At 43.3% G+C, this 18,999-nt stretch overlaps 1 protein-coding gene across 1 annotated transcript in view; it reads right to left on the minus strand.

Annotated features, from left to right (window-relative positions):
• Col6a6 (collagen type VI alpha 6 chain) overlaps positions 1–17,341 on the minus strand; it is a 96,467-nt gene extending 79,126 nt beyond the window's left edge. Inside the window, exons 1-7 of the mRNA XM_035444234.1 lie at positions 17,281–17,341; positions 14,871–15,467; positions 12,840–13,460; positions 11,242–11,802; positions 9,977–10,534; positions 7,228–7,803; positions 4,145–4,714 (exon numbers count right to left, since the gene is read on the minus strand). Of these exons, the coding sequence (XP_035300125.1) occupies positions 4,145–4,714; positions 7,228–7,803; positions 9,977–10,534; positions 11,242–11,802; positions 12,840–13,460; positions 14,871–15,467; positions 17,281–17,341 (3,544 nt within the window). The remainder of the gene's footprint in view (positions 1–4,144; positions 4,715–7,227; positions 7,804–9,976; positions 10,535–11,241; positions 11,803–12,839; positions 13,461–14,870; positions 15,468–17,280) is intronic.
• Between the last annotated feature and the right edge of the window lie 1,658 nt (positions 17,342–18,999).

Raw genomic sequence — 18,999 nt, forward strand, 5'->3', positions numbered from 1 at the left:
CATTAACAAGATTAGGCAGCTGTGGTCCTCCTGAAGAAACTGTCTCAGTGGGAAAATGTGTTGCTTGGCAGATGTTGGGTGAAAGAGGAAAGACATTTGTGGGGGGCGTTTCCACACAGCTGCTCCTTGTTTTGCATTTTGAACCACTGCACACAGTGAGAGACTCTTAAGCAAGCCCAGGCTTTATGAATGGGAAAATAGACTCAGATGGTAATTGTGTCCCAACGTCCGGCATGTTTTACTGAGAAGGGGATGAATGACGCTGGGGTATAGCTCAGTGGTACTTGCCTGCCATGCATGAAGTCAATCCCCTGCACCCAACACCAAACTGAAACACCAAATACCAAGTTGAGGTACATCAAGGGACTTGTCTGAACTCTGTGGTTGCAGGATTTTATAATATCAGAGCAGGCATCCCTTTATAACCTTGTGCGTGGCTTTGAAGCTTTATCAGGGCACATTCTGGCCTTCTCAGCTCACAGCTTGGCTACAAAGCCTTACATTCTTGTTCTCTGGACTAATGACTTCAAATTTATCTTAAGAGCACTTTATCTTTTCCTATTCATTATTGTTTCCTTAATTAAAAAAAGACTTTAAAATATTTATTTATGGGGATACTGCATAGGGATGAAGTCAGAGGACAACTTTGCAACAGCCATTTCCCTCCTTGAGCCACGTGGGTTCCAGAATGGAGCTCAGGTTGCTGGTTTGGGGGCAAGTGCCTCTCCTTGTAGAGTCATGTCGTTGGCATAGCAACTGCTTCTTTTAAAAATACCTTGGCACTTGGAGTTAAGATTCCCATTTTTAAAACTTTCTCATGCACTCAAGTAAAAACTAAAGTGTTCAAAGATAATTTTCTGCCTAATAATTTAAAATGAGTATCTCTTGTGAAATAGAAAATTAATGTAGAAGATTTGGCTGGAATAACCAGACACATTCCAAGTGCAGAACAGTGTCTAAAGCAAGATGCAAGAAGACAGTGGCCTCTAACCAACTTTCATGATCTTCAACCTTTGACCTACCCATTGGGTCCCTGTAAAAGGAGAAAGGCTGGAGCTTGGGAAAGTACTTTTAGTGAGAGATGTTGATGTACTCTGAGCTTACACACACACACACAGAAAGAGAGAAAGAGAGAGAGAGAAAGAGAGAGAGAAACAATTTCCTCTTCAGTTCAAGAGAAAGTGGCTTGAAAAAGTAGCTTTGAGTTAATACAAGCCTGAAAATTGGAGGATCAAGACCCAGGGTTCCTGCAAAAGAGGAGCAGCCATTTCCAGGATGGTGAATTCTGGTGTTTATGGAGATGGCAGAGTTGCTGCTGTGGCCCATGGAACTGGTATGACAAGCAGTAAAAAGAACTGTTTCAGGATCCCCAGACTCCCCACTCAAGAGCAGGGACAGGGAGAGCTCAGCAGAAAAAAGCCAGAGGCATCTCCTGATTGATGTTCAGGGGCTGAGGAGGGGGCAGGGCCAGTCTAGAATCCAGACACACCTATCTCTTCTTGTAGGTGAATTTTTCTGTCCCACCTGACAGCTCCCAAATAACCACTTGGAGGCTTCATACTAATTATGAAAGCTCAGCCAATAGCTCAGGCTTGTTTCTAACCCGCTCTTATAACTTAAATCAATCCATTTCTATTCATTTACATGTTGCCATGTGATCTGTGGCATTTACCTCCTTTTCCTGCATGTCTGTTCCCTTTGCATCTGCTGGTGACTCCACATTCTTCTTCCCAGCATACTCTCTGCTCTAAAAACCCTGCCTAGCTATTATTGGCAGTTCAGCTTTTTATTAAACTAGTCTGAGTGACAAATCTTCACAGTGTACAAAAAGATTATTCCACAATATCTTCTCTAAGGAGCAATAGGTGAGATAATTCCCTAAAATTTGGCTTTGGTAAGGTTGCAGGTGATGGGAAATAGAAAGATCTTCAAGGACGCTCCTACCCCAGGCCCCAGCGTTAGGTGTGGGCTACTAGAACACCAGTGCCTGCCAAGTGCCACTGAGTGAGATGCTTCCAGTCCTCCCAACTCTTCTCTTCTCTCCAGCCCATTCGAGAGCAGCCAGAGACCAAAGCTAGCAAGTAGGGGGACAAGACCTGAGAAAAGAGATAGCATGAAAGGTAAGGTAAAGGAACAATGGGAGGAATGTCAACCACTTGTGGCCTTGTTTCTTGTGGCAGGTGAGCAGCCTGTGGCAGACTGGAAAAGTAAAAGCATGAATGGAATTTAAAGTTTCTGTAGTTACAGTGGGGTGGGCACATTAATCACTAAGAGGAGGCTCATTCCTTCCCACAAGGTGGCTAAGGGAACAGCCAGCCCTTATGAACGCATTTAATGGGTTAGAGGTAAACAAAAATGGAGGGGGTGATGGCCATTCTCGGCTGTCCACTTAACTACATCTGGAATTCACTAAAACCCAGGCTTCTGGGTATATCTGTGATGAGTTTTTTTTTTTTTTTTCTTATTTAGATCATTGAAGTGGGAAGGACCTACTTTTAATCCAGGTCTTTTGAGGTGGGAAGAGCCACCTTTAATCTGGGCCACACCTTCTGGTGGCAGCCTATAAACAGGGCATGGAAGGAGGAAGCTCTCTTTCTTTGCCTGTTTGCTCTCACCCTCACTATCAAGTCTATTCCTTCGTTGGCATTAGATCTGCCTTCTTTTGGATTCAGGCATCTACTGAAGACCAGCTGAGACATCTGGCCTGTAGCCTGGATTCTTGGACTTTGTCAGTAGATAGCTATTGCTGGACTAGCTGGACCACAGCCTGTAAGCCACTTGAATAAACCCCCTTTCTATATAGAGATCCATTCAATCAGTTCTGTTCCTCTAGAGAGCCCTGACTGACACAGAGGGACTTCAGAATTCCATGGCAAGTGTCAAGGTTATTGAGAGTCAGGTTTGAATATGCATTTTCTCACACAGTCTTCACAAAGATGAACCTGGGGTTACTCAGTCACATTCCACAAAGGAAAATATTCACCTCCTTTAAAAAAACAACTTGTCAAGAAAAGATGGTGTGGAGCAGGGATCTATAGTCACGTGTGCCTCTGAGTGATCCTGCGGCTTTTCCTTCCTCAGTAGAAATCTGCAGTTAGTGTTCACCATGGGGACTGGGATGGAGTAGTCACCAATCCATAAAGTGTCTTCATAAGAAAAAGAAAAGCTATTTCAAGACACTCAACCTACCAGGAAAATGTTGTCTCTCTCTCTCTCTCTCTCTCTCTCTCTCTCTCTCTCTCTCTCTGTCTCTCTGTCTCTCTCTCTGGCTGGCTGTCTCTCTGTCTCTCTCTGTGTCTCTGTCTCTGTCTGTCTCTGTCTCTGTCTCTGTCTCTCTCTCTCTCTCTCTCTCTCTCTCTCTCTCTCTCTCTCTCTGTGTGTGTGTTTCTGTGTGTCTGTATGTCTGTGCGTGTATTTACATATGTACCTGGAGGCCAGAGCTCAATCTCATGTGTCAATGTGTTGGGTACCACAATGCCTGGAACTAATTTACTAGGCTAGGCTGGTTTTCCAGCAAGCCCCAGGAATCCTCATGTCACAGTCTCTACAGGCCTGGGATTACAGGCCTATCTGGCTGTTTTACATGGGTCCTGGGGATCAAACTCAAGTCCTCATGATTGCATAGAAAACACTCCACTGACTGCACTCACCAGCCCCCAAATGTAGCTGCCATTCCTAAGAAGATATTTATTAACCTCTGTGGAAATTTTTCATAGTAAAGGTATAGACCTAGAGATGTTCTCTACATGGAAGCATCGCTTGCGCTGTAGGCCTATTGCTAGGCAACCAAAACCCATCAGGCAGCTCATTTTCTCTGTGACACATTCTGCAACTTCAGAAGGCAGTGGGATTGTGAACAATGGCCTCTCCTTCTGAACTCAGGCATCTCTATTCACAGAAGAGCCATGTTCCCCCTGGGAGGCAGTGTGACTAGAAGACACAGGCCATCTAACACCCTGTTTCTTATTCCATGGCTCACAAAATACATATACTTCATAACTGTGAAAAAGTTCCAATTGAAATCCAGAGGTACAAATCTAAATTCTCCCAGCAGCCCGGGGGGCGGGGGGGCGTAAACAGTTGGAGGAAAATGTCAATGAAGACGGTGGGGGAAATCAAAATGAAGAACTCACTCAATACTTACTGCTCTCACCGCCCGAGGTACAGATGTTTCGAACAATCCTTTTCTTCACCTTTTTCAGCTCATCAAAGTTATGGACCGTCAATTTCTTCTCTGCTGTTCCTGTGATCTGGATCAGCTGCTGATCATCTACATCACCGATGCCCACTGAGTAGATGTCCACACCCTTGTGTCTCAGCTCCTCTGCAGCCTGAGCCACCTCGTCCTGGGACTGGCCATCCGTAAGGACCAGCAGCACCTGAGGTGTGCCTGCATTGATCCTGCTGCCCCTGTCTGGCCGGAAGTAGGACCTCGCCTTCCTGAGTGCTTCTCCAATGTGGGTGTATCCAAAGATCTGTTGGATGCTCTCAATCTTTGTGGATATCTCCTTCTCCCCTGTGAACGCCCCCAGCAGAAACTCTGACCTGTAGCTGTCACTGAACTGTGCCACTCCTATGCGCACTCTGTTGAGGCTGACATCAAAGTCTTGAACGACTGATGCCAGAAACTCCTTCATCTTCTGGAAGTCATTCGGATGGATGCTGTTTGAACCATCCATGAGGAAAACGAGGTCAACCTTTTCAATTTCACAATCTACAGAGAGGAAAGGACATGAGACTAGGAGACCATTCTTTCTTTAACCTGCCAGAAGGAAACTAAACATCTGCAGCTCCACAAAAAGAGTATTTTGAAAGTGCTTTCTTATCTCAAGTTACGTTGTGGTCACATTAATTGCAGAATAAATAAACACAAATGATTCTTTCATAAAGGCAGCGGGAGTCATGCACCGCTAACCCATCCTTTCCATGTTTCTCTTGGCTCTGTCCCTTTGGTCTAGCGCCATTTTCTGTCTTGACATGCCAGAGAACTGACAACAGTGCTACATGAAAGCTTCTCTCATCATCTAATCTTAGCCTAACCTTTCCAGAAGGCCGGGGACAGTAGTAGCACAGCAAACAACATTAACACATATTTGCACAGAGATTCAAATAGAAGCAGATGGTCTGTATTATTGACTTGGCCTCTCTGGTTCAGTTGGTCCAATAAATTTTTTTTTCTGGTTTATTAGGGCAAATGGTTAAAAGTATGCTTTCTGCTCTCCATCTGACTTTCCTCTTCTATCAGCCTCCTCTCTCTGGTGAGTGAAGGCAAAAACACCAACTTAAGAAAAAATAGTTTAGATCACATAATGCAATATGGCCAGAGATTATTCCTTTGCATGATTATAACAAATACAAAACAAACAGAACAAGAGAGGCCATTGCTAATAGGTAAGTTATGTCTAGCATACACTTATCTGTATCTGTTAGCTTTCTGCTAAGCCCAGTCAGTTCCTTGAATTCCCAGGGTTTTCAACACTGACCTAGCTTAACTTAATTTTTTTTAATTATATGTAAGTGTGTGTAGGGTGTATGTACATTAGTATATAGGTGTGTAGGTCTGTATATCCATGCATGAAGGCCAAAGGGGACATCAGCTGTTCTGATTTAATCTTTCCACCTTTATCCTTGAAGACAGGGTCTCAGTGAAACTGGAGCTAGGCTGGCAGCCAATGATCCCTGGTGACCCTCATGTCTCAGCTCCCCCATGGAGCTAGGCCCACAGACAAAATCTGCTTTTGCATGGGTGCTGGGGATGTGAACTCGGGTTCCCACGCTTGTACAGTAGGTGTTCTTATTCTCTGGCCATGTCCTAAGCCTCAACCCAGTTATCAGTGTAGTCTCAGAAAAGGCTAAAGGTGGCAGATCTCCTACAAATGAGAGAGAGAGAGAGAGAGAGAGAGAGAGAGAGAGAGAGAGAGAGAGAGACAGAGAGACAGAGAGAGAGAGAGAAGCAGACACAGCAGGTAGATCCTTCAAGGAAGGATGAGCTCATTATATCCTCTGCTTCAGACTCATATCTAGTAACCCTTCTTGCTCAATGGGGAGGTTTCAGTCCAAAAATGCGGTTATCGACTTTCACAGAGAATAGGAAAAGGACAGATCAAATTTTAGGCATCCGCCAACAAGGAAGCAAAGATTTGTCCTCAGTTCCTAATAACAAACAGAAATATTGTTAGTTTGCCAGAGGAAAAGCTAGTGGCTACATCCTAAGGAGGCAAAGCTCACGACAAACAAACAAACAAACAAAACCAGAAAAGCTAAATAATTTTGAAAAAGAACTGCACCCACATGTTGGGATTGTGGACCAACAGCAATTCATCTAATAAAAACATTTTCTTTTTATTATTTATTTTTAGAGCACAAAATTGCTTATATGTTTTTCCACCCACTAGTCTTCCTTTTTGAAAAGCAAATTCTGTCTCTGAGAAAGACCTTAGAGAAAAAGGCTAAGGCTTTCCTTCACTCTTTTTTTGGGGGGTGGGTGGTTGGTGAGCAGGGTCCCATGATACAGCAGGCCTATCCTGGAACTCAGAGTGCAGCCTAGGATGGCCTCAAAGTGCCTTAGCTTACCAAGTGCTAGGACTGTGAGTCCTATGCTGCACTATGCCTATCAAGATAAAAAGTGCAAAATAATGGCTGCATGAATGAAGAATGAATGAATGTAAACACATGCACACAGTCATATCATTACTAGCAGCCCCAGTGGAAAGATGGGCAAAGGAAAGCCGCATGTTCTCTGTCACGGAGCCCTCAGAGCCTGGACTGGAGTGTTTAATACCCAAGTCTGCTTCTTCAGTGAACTTGGGCTGTAAACCAAACCAAGAAGAAACCAGGGATATTTGGCCAGAGGAGAAAACAACTTCAGACAATGAATGATGGCCCTTACAAGGGGGCAAAGTTTGACTTCCTAGAAAGACATCTAAGAAAACCTGTGTTTTAATAAATATTCTTCTCAAAAACAGCAGAGTTCCCAGTGTCAGAAGAGTCCAGGTGGGAGGAAGTAGAAGTATTTTCAAATGTTTTTCTCTTGAGGAAGAGAATATATGAAATGCCTTGAAAGCCTGTCAAACTCTGAGATTTTGTAAAGTAGGAAAGCCACTTCATAATTTTGGTTCCTTCTCTCCTCCCAGGAAACCTTGTTCTCTCTCAAATGTGTCTGGTTAGTGTCCTGCTTATTTGCCCCTCTTTTTAATAATTAGGGAAAATTTAACTGACAGGCCTTACCGACTTTTGAAGAGTTACAGACACTGGCTGACACGTCCGAAAATATCCCCTTTAGGCCTCCAAACGTCTCTACAAAATAATACTTGTCACTTGACCCTGCCATGGCTAGCAGCTCCCAGGTATTGGCACCAGCAATCCCCACGGCCAGGACGAGAATGCCTTTGTCCCTCAGGGCCTTGGCAGTGGCGTTGAGCTTGTCTGCATCATGAGATTCCCCATCAGTGATCACAATGAGGACTTGGGGGACTCCCTTGTGTAGACGGCTGCCCCGGGCTTCGGTGAACATGTGATCTGAGAAGGCCAGGGCCTCAGCAGTGTAAGTGTTACCCCCCATGGGCTGGTCCTTCTGGATCACCGAAATCACCTCCGACTTTGTGGCTAGCTCATCCAGATAAAACAGCACTTCCGGGTCATCAGCATACTTCAGAGCTCCAAAGCGGACCTGATTCTTGCCCACGTCAGCTTTTTTCACCAGGCTGATCATAAAGTCCTTCATGATGTTATATTCTTGATAGTCGATGCTGCCAGAGCTATCGATGACAAACACAACATCCAAAACTTCAATCCGCTTGCATTCTGAAAAGAAAACATTTGAGATTCAGTGTGGGAGGTTCTCCAACTACCGTTTCCATGGCTGGTGTTTTCTCTCTGTAGGAACATGCTATGCATCAGATGACCGGCTCTCTGGATAAGAGATACCTGCACTATTGTGCTGCCAGTACTTTGCAATGCTCAGTGAGCTTTTAGAGCAAGGCAAGTGTGGCGTGAAACCTACACTACAGAGATGGAATGGCCATCCCCAAACCACCAAGACCATCAGGAGTACAATCTTAACCTTTACACTAAAATACGAAATATCAATTTCCCCATATAAATGATCCCTTCCACATATACTTTCATTGATACAAGTTTATTTTTAAGTTATAGGGGTCTTGAGATTTTATTAGGATCCCAAGGGGAAATGCAAAACAATGAAAAGAATTTAAGAACACTGCATTTTTATCATGGTTCTATGGTGTCTGATTTCTGAGTCTATCTTTTCTTCCTTTTTGATTTTCTTGAAATATTTATTTCCATTATTAGAACTCATCATAGAAAGTAGGCTAGTTCTCATTTAGCTCAAGTACATTGTCCTAATATGACATTCCTGTGAACTTGTTACTCCTGAGGACAGGGCTATGGCAAAGCCCAGGAAAGTCCCAATCTTTAACTCATCTAAAGGAGCACATCCAACTGGGAGTTCTAGTGCTTGGTGCCTCCTTTCTGGAGAAGTGGAGTCCTGGGACACCGATGTGGTCTTGATGTTGGTAGCACACTTTCTCTTGGGGTCTTAGGAAAAGTACAATCCACATGTTCGTTAGCTCATCCATTCTCGAGAAACACAACTGTGAGAAAGCACTCCCCCACTGCCCAGCTGGCTTTCACATTTCCATCTTTTGTGAGCCACTTGCCAGCCATGTGGTGGACTGTTGAAAACACAAGAGCCAATGTACTCAACACTGACCGGAGGCCTTGTGTACAGAGCCAAGACTCAAATTCCCAAGAAAGGCTGACTCCACTGAAGAACTGGGTCCCTCCAGCTGTCTGCTGGCTATGAAGCTTGCTTAGATTACTCAGGAACTCGGGGGTGGGGGGAGAGTTTGCTCAGCATTGGAGGTCTTCAAAGAGCTTGGACTTATTATGAATGACATTGCCAGGGAACAAAACCAGATGTACGCCTCCTTCTACCAAACATGGATGACAACCACCAAACCCTATGGTGGGAGTTGAACATAACTGTTGCTAGAATAACAAGACAATGTCTCTTCTCCTTTAAAAGTCTGAAAATACATATTTTTCAGAGTGAATTTTCATAATGTTTCTTTCTGTCATTAAACCCAGGGGGTCACAGAACAATTTAGCTACTTATATTTACTGGTCTTCTGTTAGTTTTTTTTTGGGGGGGTAGAGGTGAGATGCTGGGGTTCAGTCCATGACCTTGAGAGAGCTCTACCACTCTACCCCAGAGCTTTGGTTTGCCCACTTCCATTACTCTGCAATATTATAGGATCAATATTATAGCATCAAATAGATGCTAAGACGAACACGTCTTTCTGCTCAGGAGGTTATGTTCTTCTACCAACTGTGTCCACAGCCCATGTGTGGTCTAATGGCACAGGACATAGAAGGTTGGGCCCCTCATTGGAAAGCTGGGCAAACATGTGGTGGGACTCATGTTACGTTGCTCATGAGATCATGCTAAACTAGACTTAGAGCTGAAGGGGCTGCCTTGTGTAGGTCCCACCCTTCTCTGTTTGGCTTTCCTTCCTCCCCTCCTAGAAACACTTCCTCAGCGGACCACTTCCACAAGAACTCTTGACAAACCCACTCTTTCTCGGGAACCTTGTGATATTTTTCTTAAAGGAGTAATTAATCACATTAGACTATTGTTTATCTGCAAATGGGAAAGCTAGGCAGGTCAAAATCATCCCTTTATGAATTTATTTTTTTTGGGGGGTGGAGGACATTGAGTCAAGATCTTACTCTGTATTCCAGACTAGCCTGAAACTCATTATGTAGCCCAAGCTGATCTTGAACTCATGGCCATTTTCCTGTCTCAGCTTGCATACTGGAATTACAAGCATGAGCCACCACATCCAGCTGTTATCATTTAACTAAAAAGGTCAAAAAGCTCTAAAAACAAACATTTTGATTAACAAGCTTACAGCATCTGAATATAATTCTATTTAGTTCCCCTGCACATGCTTACCTTCACGGGGACTGCATATTCCCAGAACAAGGTCATCTTCAATATGCTGCAGAATGTCAAAGTTCTCAACATAGAAAACCATCTCTGGTTTCCCACTGATCTCCTCCAGCTGGGTGACATTAGAGCCGAATACTCCCACGGAGTAGATAATCACACCTTCATTCCGAAGTGCTACCGCTGGTTCTCTCACTATGTCCTGAGCCTCGCCATCTGTGATGAGAATGAGGAACTTGCTGACATTGGGCCGGGCCCCCTTGTGGGGACTAAAGTACTGGGACACAAAGGTCAGGGCACTGCCTGTCAACGTTGTTTCTCCAATGTGAGACATTTGGTCGATGGCGTTGGAAATGTCACTTTGGGACATGAATGTGTTGAGCTGAAACTCTTCCCTGTTTTCATGGCTGAACTGGACCACACCAATTTGGACGCGGTCTGCCCCAATCTGGGATTTGCTCACCAGGTTCTTCATAAATGTCTTCATCTTGCTGAAGTTTTCAAGTCCTATGCTGCCAGAACTGTCCACCAGAAACATGATGTCTGCTTTCATGTCTCTGCAGGCTGTGTGGGAGAAACTGGGATGTTTATTTGCATTGATGCATATAAGAATATTAAGAGTTCATAGGAAAACCCAAGTCACAGATAATTCTATGTCTAAGCTCAGTATGTTCATCATAAGATAGTTAGGTAAATAAAGCAATGCAGGCAATAAAAGCCAAGATTCCTTGGTAATTAAGGATCTCAACATCAGCACCACCAAGGGCCAGGTCATTTTTACTGTAATAGTGTCCATGTTGATCTGTAAGATGGCTAGCAAATATCTTGGCTTCATCCATTCAGTAGATGCCAAGAAAACTCCCTACTTAGGACACTAAAAATGTCTCTACAAGTTACCAAATATCCTTAGAGAGTAAACCCCACGAGTGGAAGTTACTGGTATAGTGCTCCAGAGAAATTCATACAAGTTCATTTTTAAAATGAAATGTCAATCATATGATCATGCTCCTCTACAATCAGAATGCCTTTGTATTATACACATGACACCTAATCCATACATCCTCAACAGGGCCTCATTAGACAGAATCCCTCCAAATGCCTCTGTCATTCTTCAGATGTTAACTTACACTACCATGGAGTTTTGTTTTGTTCTGGAGAGAAAAATAAAATCACACAGGCCAATAAACTCAACTTAGAAATGTGTGTCACCCCCAACTAACAGTGTCCCTTTGTGAGCTGCTGTCTGAACGTCAAGGCACATCATCTCCTACCTTCTTCCGCACAGATCTCTTGAACCACCTGGTTCCTTATGTCTCTCAGGGCATCAAATTCATGCACGTAGTAAACTCGCTTTTCCTCTCCCGCAATCTCCCGCAGCTGTGTTTGGTTGGCTTCCTTGACTCCGATAGCATAAACACGGATGTTTTCCTGTCTCAGCCTGTTAGCAGGCTCCAGGACACTGTCCTGGGACATGCCATTTGTCAGAACAACAAGGTGACATGGCACTTTGCTTCCTCGCTGCTTCTTTGCTTGTTGCAGCAGCTTCAGTGTGAAGTTCAGGGCTGCACCTGTGTTGGTGTTCCCCCCCATCTGCCTGATGTTCTCGATGGCCTTTCCCAAGTCAGGCTTGTTGGTGTATTTATCGATCCCAAATTCCAAGTCCCAGGTGTCAGCGTACTGCACGGCCCCAATCCGTACCTTGTGGGGAGCAATGTTGAACATGCCCACCACCTCTGACAGGAAGGTCTTCATTTCATGGAAGTCTGTGGGCTGGGTGTTCCCCGAACCATCAATGAGCAGATAGATATCTGCTTCTTCTGTGTCCACACAGGCTAAAACAAAACCAAAAGATTGAATGTAGCATTCCGGGCAAATGTAAAAGAGAAAAGAGTGCAGATAGGAAGGATAAGCACCTATAGAAGAAAGATGGGACTGGTTTCTGGGCATCAAAGACTTGTTTTCCTTGCTTGGGGATGGGGGCTCAGCATCAGTTGGGTGAAATGAGTTGCTTCAAACTGTCTGAGACTGTAACCCCAATTCTCTGCTATGGATAAGGATAAATGTAGGTATAAGAAAACTAGAAATTGCTCTTTGCAAGTTGCTTTTCTCCATTAGTAAGTCATACTCCAAGTAAAGTGCCATTTTGTGGAATAGATGGTGTGTGACAGGGTACTGCGAGCATGCGAGTTCTCTTTCCTAGAATCTACAAAAAAACTGTTTACATCCTGCTCACTCCTAGTCCTGAGATCCAGTAAGGCTGTTGTCAATGACCTTGAGTGTGGGACACAGTGATAAAGAAGCTATAAATAATTGTTGCATAATATATACAAACATGCTTATATATACACAGATATGAAATATTTATAGAGTATCCATGGGTACATATGTACATATGTATAAAAAAAACAGTGTACATCAATACAGTCCCTTCTTTCTCTAAACTTACAGGCAATAGATTGTTACTTAAATTAATTTTTCTTCTACATAAGTCATGTTGACCATTTATTCTCTAATTTGGCCTTGGGGTTAGAGGAAGAGAAAAGTAAATAAGAACACATTACAGGAAAGATTAGGGGAACTGGTGAGGCAAAAAATGAAAATTAGCAAAGGGGAGGAGAAGGAAACGATTTCAGAACATGAAGTAACCAGCCCAGTTAAAGCCATACCAAAAGGAAATGCCTTCCCCATGCTCACACTCCAGTAGATTTTAGTGTCCTCCAAACTGGACTTCTTATCTCCAGCTACACTTAAAATTAGGAATTCACTCTGCCCACACACCTCAGAGCCTGCAAGTTCTTTCTGCATAGACAATACTCAAAAGGTGAGATGAAAGAGGCTCTAGAATGGCTTTCTCTCAGTGAGGCTTTACCAGATTTGAGGGTCTGGGTCCGTTCTGAGAAGACAGAGACTGTGTGTGTGATTTGGTTCCTCAGTTTCTTCAGGAATGTCTGGTTGTGGGTGGCCAGTTCAGAGAAGTTGCCCAGTTTGGAGGCAAATTGTTCTGCAGGGTGGGATGCGATTTTCGCCAGTTGGTCTGGGCTGGCCCCCTCTATGCCCATGGTAAAGATGGTCACTCCCTCACGCCGGAGGTTGACAGCAGCCTTGGTCACGTTGTCCTCTGAAGCTCTGTGGGTCACCAGTACAGCAATCTGAGGCACCCCCTGGTTCTTCCGACTGCCCCTCTGTGCGATGAAGACTTCCTTCCTGGTTTTTCTGAGGGCAGCCCCGGTGTAAGCCTGCCCCATGTGGGGAGACAGGTCCTGTATGTGCTGTAGGACCTTTGTCTTATTGATACCCTTGCTCAGGGAACTGATCACCCTTGTCTCGTTGCTGTAGGCCACCAGGCCAACCCTCATACAATTCTCCTTTATGTCAAGGGCAGAGACACTTTCTTCCAGGAATGCTTTCAGATGGTCAAGGTTCTCCTGGCTGCCATTAATGGCCATATCCAACAGGAACACGACATCAGCTACAGAAGGGCCTTGGCAAGCTGTGCGGGGAAAGGGAGAAATGAGCACAATTGTAGCAGGAGGGTCAGCACTTCTGTTGGGCATCATAAGATATGCAGGACACACACTAGAAGCCAGCTGTGTACTTCAGGAAGCTATGCCATAATTGTGAGGCTGAGATAAAAGGAACCCAGGTTCAAAGACTGAAACCCAGCTAAGCTCCCAGCTTTGAGATATAGTGTTTACCTTATAGAGTTGGCATAGGTATTAAATGGGATATACTTAGCATGGAGACTGGCACATAAGATTTATTCAATGAATACTAGCTATTAAGTGAGAAAAACGTTTGTGTATCACCTCCATTATACTCAACAGCTCAAGCCTAAATAATGCAAAGGAATGATAATGCGCATACTTGCATTTTCAATTATTTGGAAAAGACACTAGTAGTAAAGATTCATACTTTCATAAGTTACCACCAAAAAAAGCATGCTGTATTATCAATAGGTCATCTCAAATTGATTTAATGGAGGGGCAGACTGGGAACAACTCAGAAGCCAATTAAAAATCAAAGAGCCGAATAGACCATGTGGGGTGTGTACATCAAGGGACTTGATCCAGCTCTGGCTACGCATGGCTGCCTGGCACTGAGGCAGACCCTATCATTTTACTCCTGTGCTTCAGTACAGGATTTGGATAATCAGAGGCTGTCGTTAGCCTTGGCATTTGTTTCATTATGTGGTTTCAGAAGCGGAAGGTTCCCCCAGGAGCAAATTTGTTTTTGGTGAGCCAGTAATGGAACCACAGTAAGAACAACCCAGGAGGTGCATGAGTGGGAATCTGGGTGGCAAGGAATGGGTGATGCAGAATTTTAAATGGTCCGGGGCTAAATAAGCCACAGAAAACCAAGCCTGTGGGATTTACTTTTTTTAAAATGGCCATAATTGCTGGATCTTATATTTAATACCTCCAAATGCCACCCATTGGAGGAAAGGGGCATTTGCAGGATTTTAATCCTCTTCCTACGTTGGCTTGTTTTGAAAATCATTTGACATTGATCCTATGCATGCAGCCTCAGCCCACTGTCCCAGTTAAGTTTGTTTTCAATTTGACATGCTTAGGAGACTGCCTCTCTCAGATTGGCCTGTGGGCATGTCTATGATGAAGCATTCTCTCGATTGCTAATTGATGTAGGAGGGCCCAGCCCACTGTGGGAGGCACCATCCCTAGGCAGGTGGGGGTAAATATGAAGGGTAGATGAGTGAGCCAGCGAGAGCAAGCTAGCAAGCTGTGTCCCTCTGCGGTCTCTACTTCAGTTCTTGATTGACCGTCCGTCCTGGTATCCCTCCACAATGGACTATAAGCCTGTGAACTAAAATGAACCCTTCCTCTCCAAGTTGCTTTTCGTCAGTGTTTTATCACAGCAACATAAAGCAAATTGGGACACCCACCTTCTACAATAATGTCATCAGCCATTCCTTCCCTGTGCTTAGTTACGTCCTTGATGATCTGCGTCATGTTTGGGGCAAACGCACTGAGGTCTCTGGCGGTCCTGAGGGTGAAATGGAACTGGGATGTGGCCATGGCCTTCAGGTTTTCCTCCGATGCCTTCTGCACCCCCACTGAGATGATTTTCACCCCATCTTCCCGCAGGGCCTTTGCAGCCTCTTCCACCTCATCCTCAGACTCGGCTGAAGCCAGCACCACCAGGATTGGGGGGAACTGTTTCCTGTCTCTTCCATTTGTGGGAGCAGAGAAGTAGGTCCTGTGAGCCTCTTGCAGGGCGTTGCCTATCTTCAGGGACCCACCGATGAACCCCAAGTTCTTCTTCAGGTGGTTCAGCATGGGGTTCCTGCTCTTGAAGGTGCCCAGCTGGAACTCGTTGTGGAGAGCATCGCTGTACTGGGCCAGGGCCACACGGTACTTGTCGGCCTCTATGGGGAGGCTGCTGATGAGCTTGTTGAGGAAATTTTTCACAAATGGGAAGGACTTGCTCCCCAGGTCATCAGAGCTGTCCACCAGAAACACCACATCTGCATACTCAGGGCCTATAAAGTCGTAAACATAGTGAAAAGTTTTAGAAATTGTCCCCCACGTTTAATGCCAACTGTACACACACACACACACACACACACACACACACACACACACACATTCTGAAAGTTTTTATTTGAGTCAGACTCCTTCAAATTGTTTGAATGACAAAACCTGAAAGTCTTTTACTGCAATTCTCACTTAGTCAATGCCTTAGGTTATCTGATTGATTTATAAATATCACTTTGTATTATAAAGTGCTGAATCAATGAAGTTTAAGACATCACAAATACACAGGATTGGCTTAATCCGTGGGAAAGTTACTTGTAATATATTTAGCAAGTTATATGAATGAATACTATGATTGATAAATTTATTTTCCCATATGCAAAATATGATAGCAGCAAAAAATTTGAGGTGAGAAATGGAACTAAAATCTTGATTTCAACTAAAGACATATTTTATGTTGGAATATAAAAACATTTTGAACCTTTAACAATTTGTTTGCTAGCTGTTTAGGACTTTAGTATTATATATACACATATTATGTACTATCATTATAATATACAATGAAATCAAATATGTAGAAATAGTTTATGTATGTATGTGTCTACATATATAAATATATAGATATATTATCTCTGAACTTTCACTACTTTATCATAAAAGCAGACAGGCAAGGTATGTGTGTGTGTTATCTGAGAAAACGCTGTGCAGTTGGATTAAGTGATAGGAAGCCAGCCTATCATCAGCTAATTCTGTGAGCATTGTCAAGCCATTCAATATGCGACAGCTTCAGTCTCCTCTACTTTAAAATAAGGAGGCTCCATTAGCAAATACCCAGGCTACCTCCTCGCTTTAAGATTTCATCACAAATGATTACTAGACAAATTGCTATCAAGTCTTAACTCTTATTTCTTTTCTTCCATTGCTAGGAGACTAGCCCTAGCCTCCATCATTCAGTCTCTGTGAGCATCTGACCAAATCAACTGGTCCTTTCTTGTCCTTTAAGTGACCTCAATCTGAGACTCTACCCTTGATCACACATCAAGCCATCCTGAGCAGGGTTCTCTGGATGTATGACCCTTTCTACCCCTGCAGAAGCTCCTGCATCATGTGGAAGAAAGACGTGTGGCTGATTAGCAATATGGCAGTTCCAAGACCTTTATCATGTCTATGCCATGAAATTATGGTTGGGGGATGGGGATGGACTCTTCTTTCAAAGCTTAAGGCTCAGAAAGACATAAAATGATGATTTTTTTTTTGAGGCACAAAGTCAATTTATCTCCACTAAACTTGTTTCAAGGTTAGAATCCTAGGAAAAGCTATAAAAGCCCGTGTAGCTGCTCCTGAATGTGAGCTGGCCTATATACACCAACTTCTTAACCAGGCTAGAGAGGGAGTAGAGGGTGTTTTGAACTTCATTTCACTGGACATGAGTTATGGACCACTATTACTGACAGTGACAGCTAGGAGCTCTCGGGGTAAACACAAGCACGCCTTTATAAGCAACAGTCCAACACCCTGCAGCTGCAGCTAAATCTATACATGGAAGACAATTAAAGACACTCTGAATTTTCCAGTGCTTAATCTAACAACAGAATTCCCAAGGAGACAGAATGATAGTTTTCATATATTTTTATTAGTAGCCCAGGATTTCTAAATACAGGGAAACCAAAAAAGGCAAAATCTTGCCCCCACATCCTCACTACCATTGAAATCAAGCAATGTGAAGCAAATATCCTAACTTAAACAGCCTACATTCATTTACTGGCTATTGAGTACCATAAAAAATTATGGAAAGAAAATATCTCTGTTTCTTCTTACCAGAGTCTTGGTTCACACAAACACTGAAACAAAGCATTGACAGGAACAAAACCAGCAGCATTTTCGGGTTGTAGGTTGAAAAAACCCCAACATCAAAGCTGAAAAAGGAAACCATGAAAAATCATTTGAATGTTATTTGCGAATCAAGACTCACACAGATGATGGTAGACAAAATTGTGTATTGTACTCTGTGTGAACAGGGGCGAGGGATGGCTCAGGTTCACTGGCCTTCTAATCTGCAAGGTGCCCTGGAGGAAAGTGGAGTTCCCTTAGAGGCACACTTCCCTGGTCCTCAGACCCTGAGGACACATGAGACACTGAGCAGTCTGGAGTGGCCAGAGGCACTGTGTTCTGTTAGTCCATTCCTCATGTCCCAGTGCATCCGGTCTGTTCGCCATCATGACAGTGCAGAGTTCACTGCGATATGATCAAAAACTGCTAAAACTATCTCCCAACATGAATGTATAGGTGTGCTTCATATTAAACCATTTGTATTCTAGGAACGGGTTAAAAGTCCCCTTTTTCCCTTCTCCCTTCCTAGTTAGATAGGTAGTGATTGCCATTTGTTCATTTATTTTTCTAGTTTTGAAACAAGGTCTCACTATGTAAACCAGGCTGGCCTTGAACTCAGAGATCTCCCTTTCTCTGCCTCCAGAGATTTTATGCACCTTCATGCCTAGCTATTTTTCTCTCCTACATTCTTTTTTTATAATTTTTAATTTTAGATTTTATTACATATTTTAAAAGTTGCAAATAAAATATCATGCACTGAAATTAACCAGACCCAAAGACTATACAACTTAATACAGTTAAACATTTGGAACAGAAGTTTTTCAGCTTCATACTGGATTTTATACTCTCATTATTGAATGCATTTCATTCACTTACACACAATCAGAATGGAAAACTCTATGACAGAATTAGAACTAGGAAAACAACCTGTACCCTTTCATAACCGGTGTCCACACCCTGCATTCATCCTCTTCATCCCTTATGTTTGCCTTTCTTGTTCCCTTTTCTTCATGTTATACTGCACCCACAGGTACATTTGTTTACATTTATACAAACATTGCTAGGTAGATTCTGTATACAAGGAGAGCATGAAGTTATTTTTTTTCTAAGACTGTGTGACTTCACTTAATATTATACATTCTAAGTCCATTCATTTTCCTGTGAATTTTGTGATTTCATTTTTCTGCAGACCTGAATAGCACTTCTCCATATAAATATATCTTATATATGAAATTTCCATTATCCATTCGTGTGTTGATGGACAGTTAAGTGGATTCCAATGATTTGTGCTTTATTCTTAAATCCGAGAGAAGAGGAAGAAACATGAGCTACGTTTTGATGGAAGATGGGAGTTTCACTCCTTAGAATGAGGAACTCACTCAGTTTGTGTCCATCTGCCTAGACCCACACAGAGCAAGGGCCTCACTCACAATTCCAGCTTTGCCTAAGCATTTTCAGCTGCCTTGGAATGCCATTCATGGAGTTAAACAGAATATTAAATACATTACAAATAAATATAAGAACACAGAGGGCTTTTTCAATCATTTCCCCACTAAACAAAAAAGTGAGCTGATCCATTTTAGAACCTCAAATAACACATTTGTGTCCAGCTTAACTGCTCCCCAAATGTGTACTCACAATAATAGCTATGGCCATTCAACTCCACTTCAGCTCGTCCCTCAAGCTTAACATCTCACATGTCCAGAA

The sequence above is a fragment of the Cricetulus griseus genome, chromosome 4, assembly GCF_003668045.3.
Source record: "Cricetulus griseus strain 17A/GY chromosome 4, alternate assembly CriGri-PICRH-1.0, whole genome shotgun sequence".
In the NCBI taxonomy this organism is placed as follows: Eukaryota; Metazoa; Chordata; class Mammalia; order Rodentia; family Cricetidae; genus Cricetulus; species Cricetulus griseus.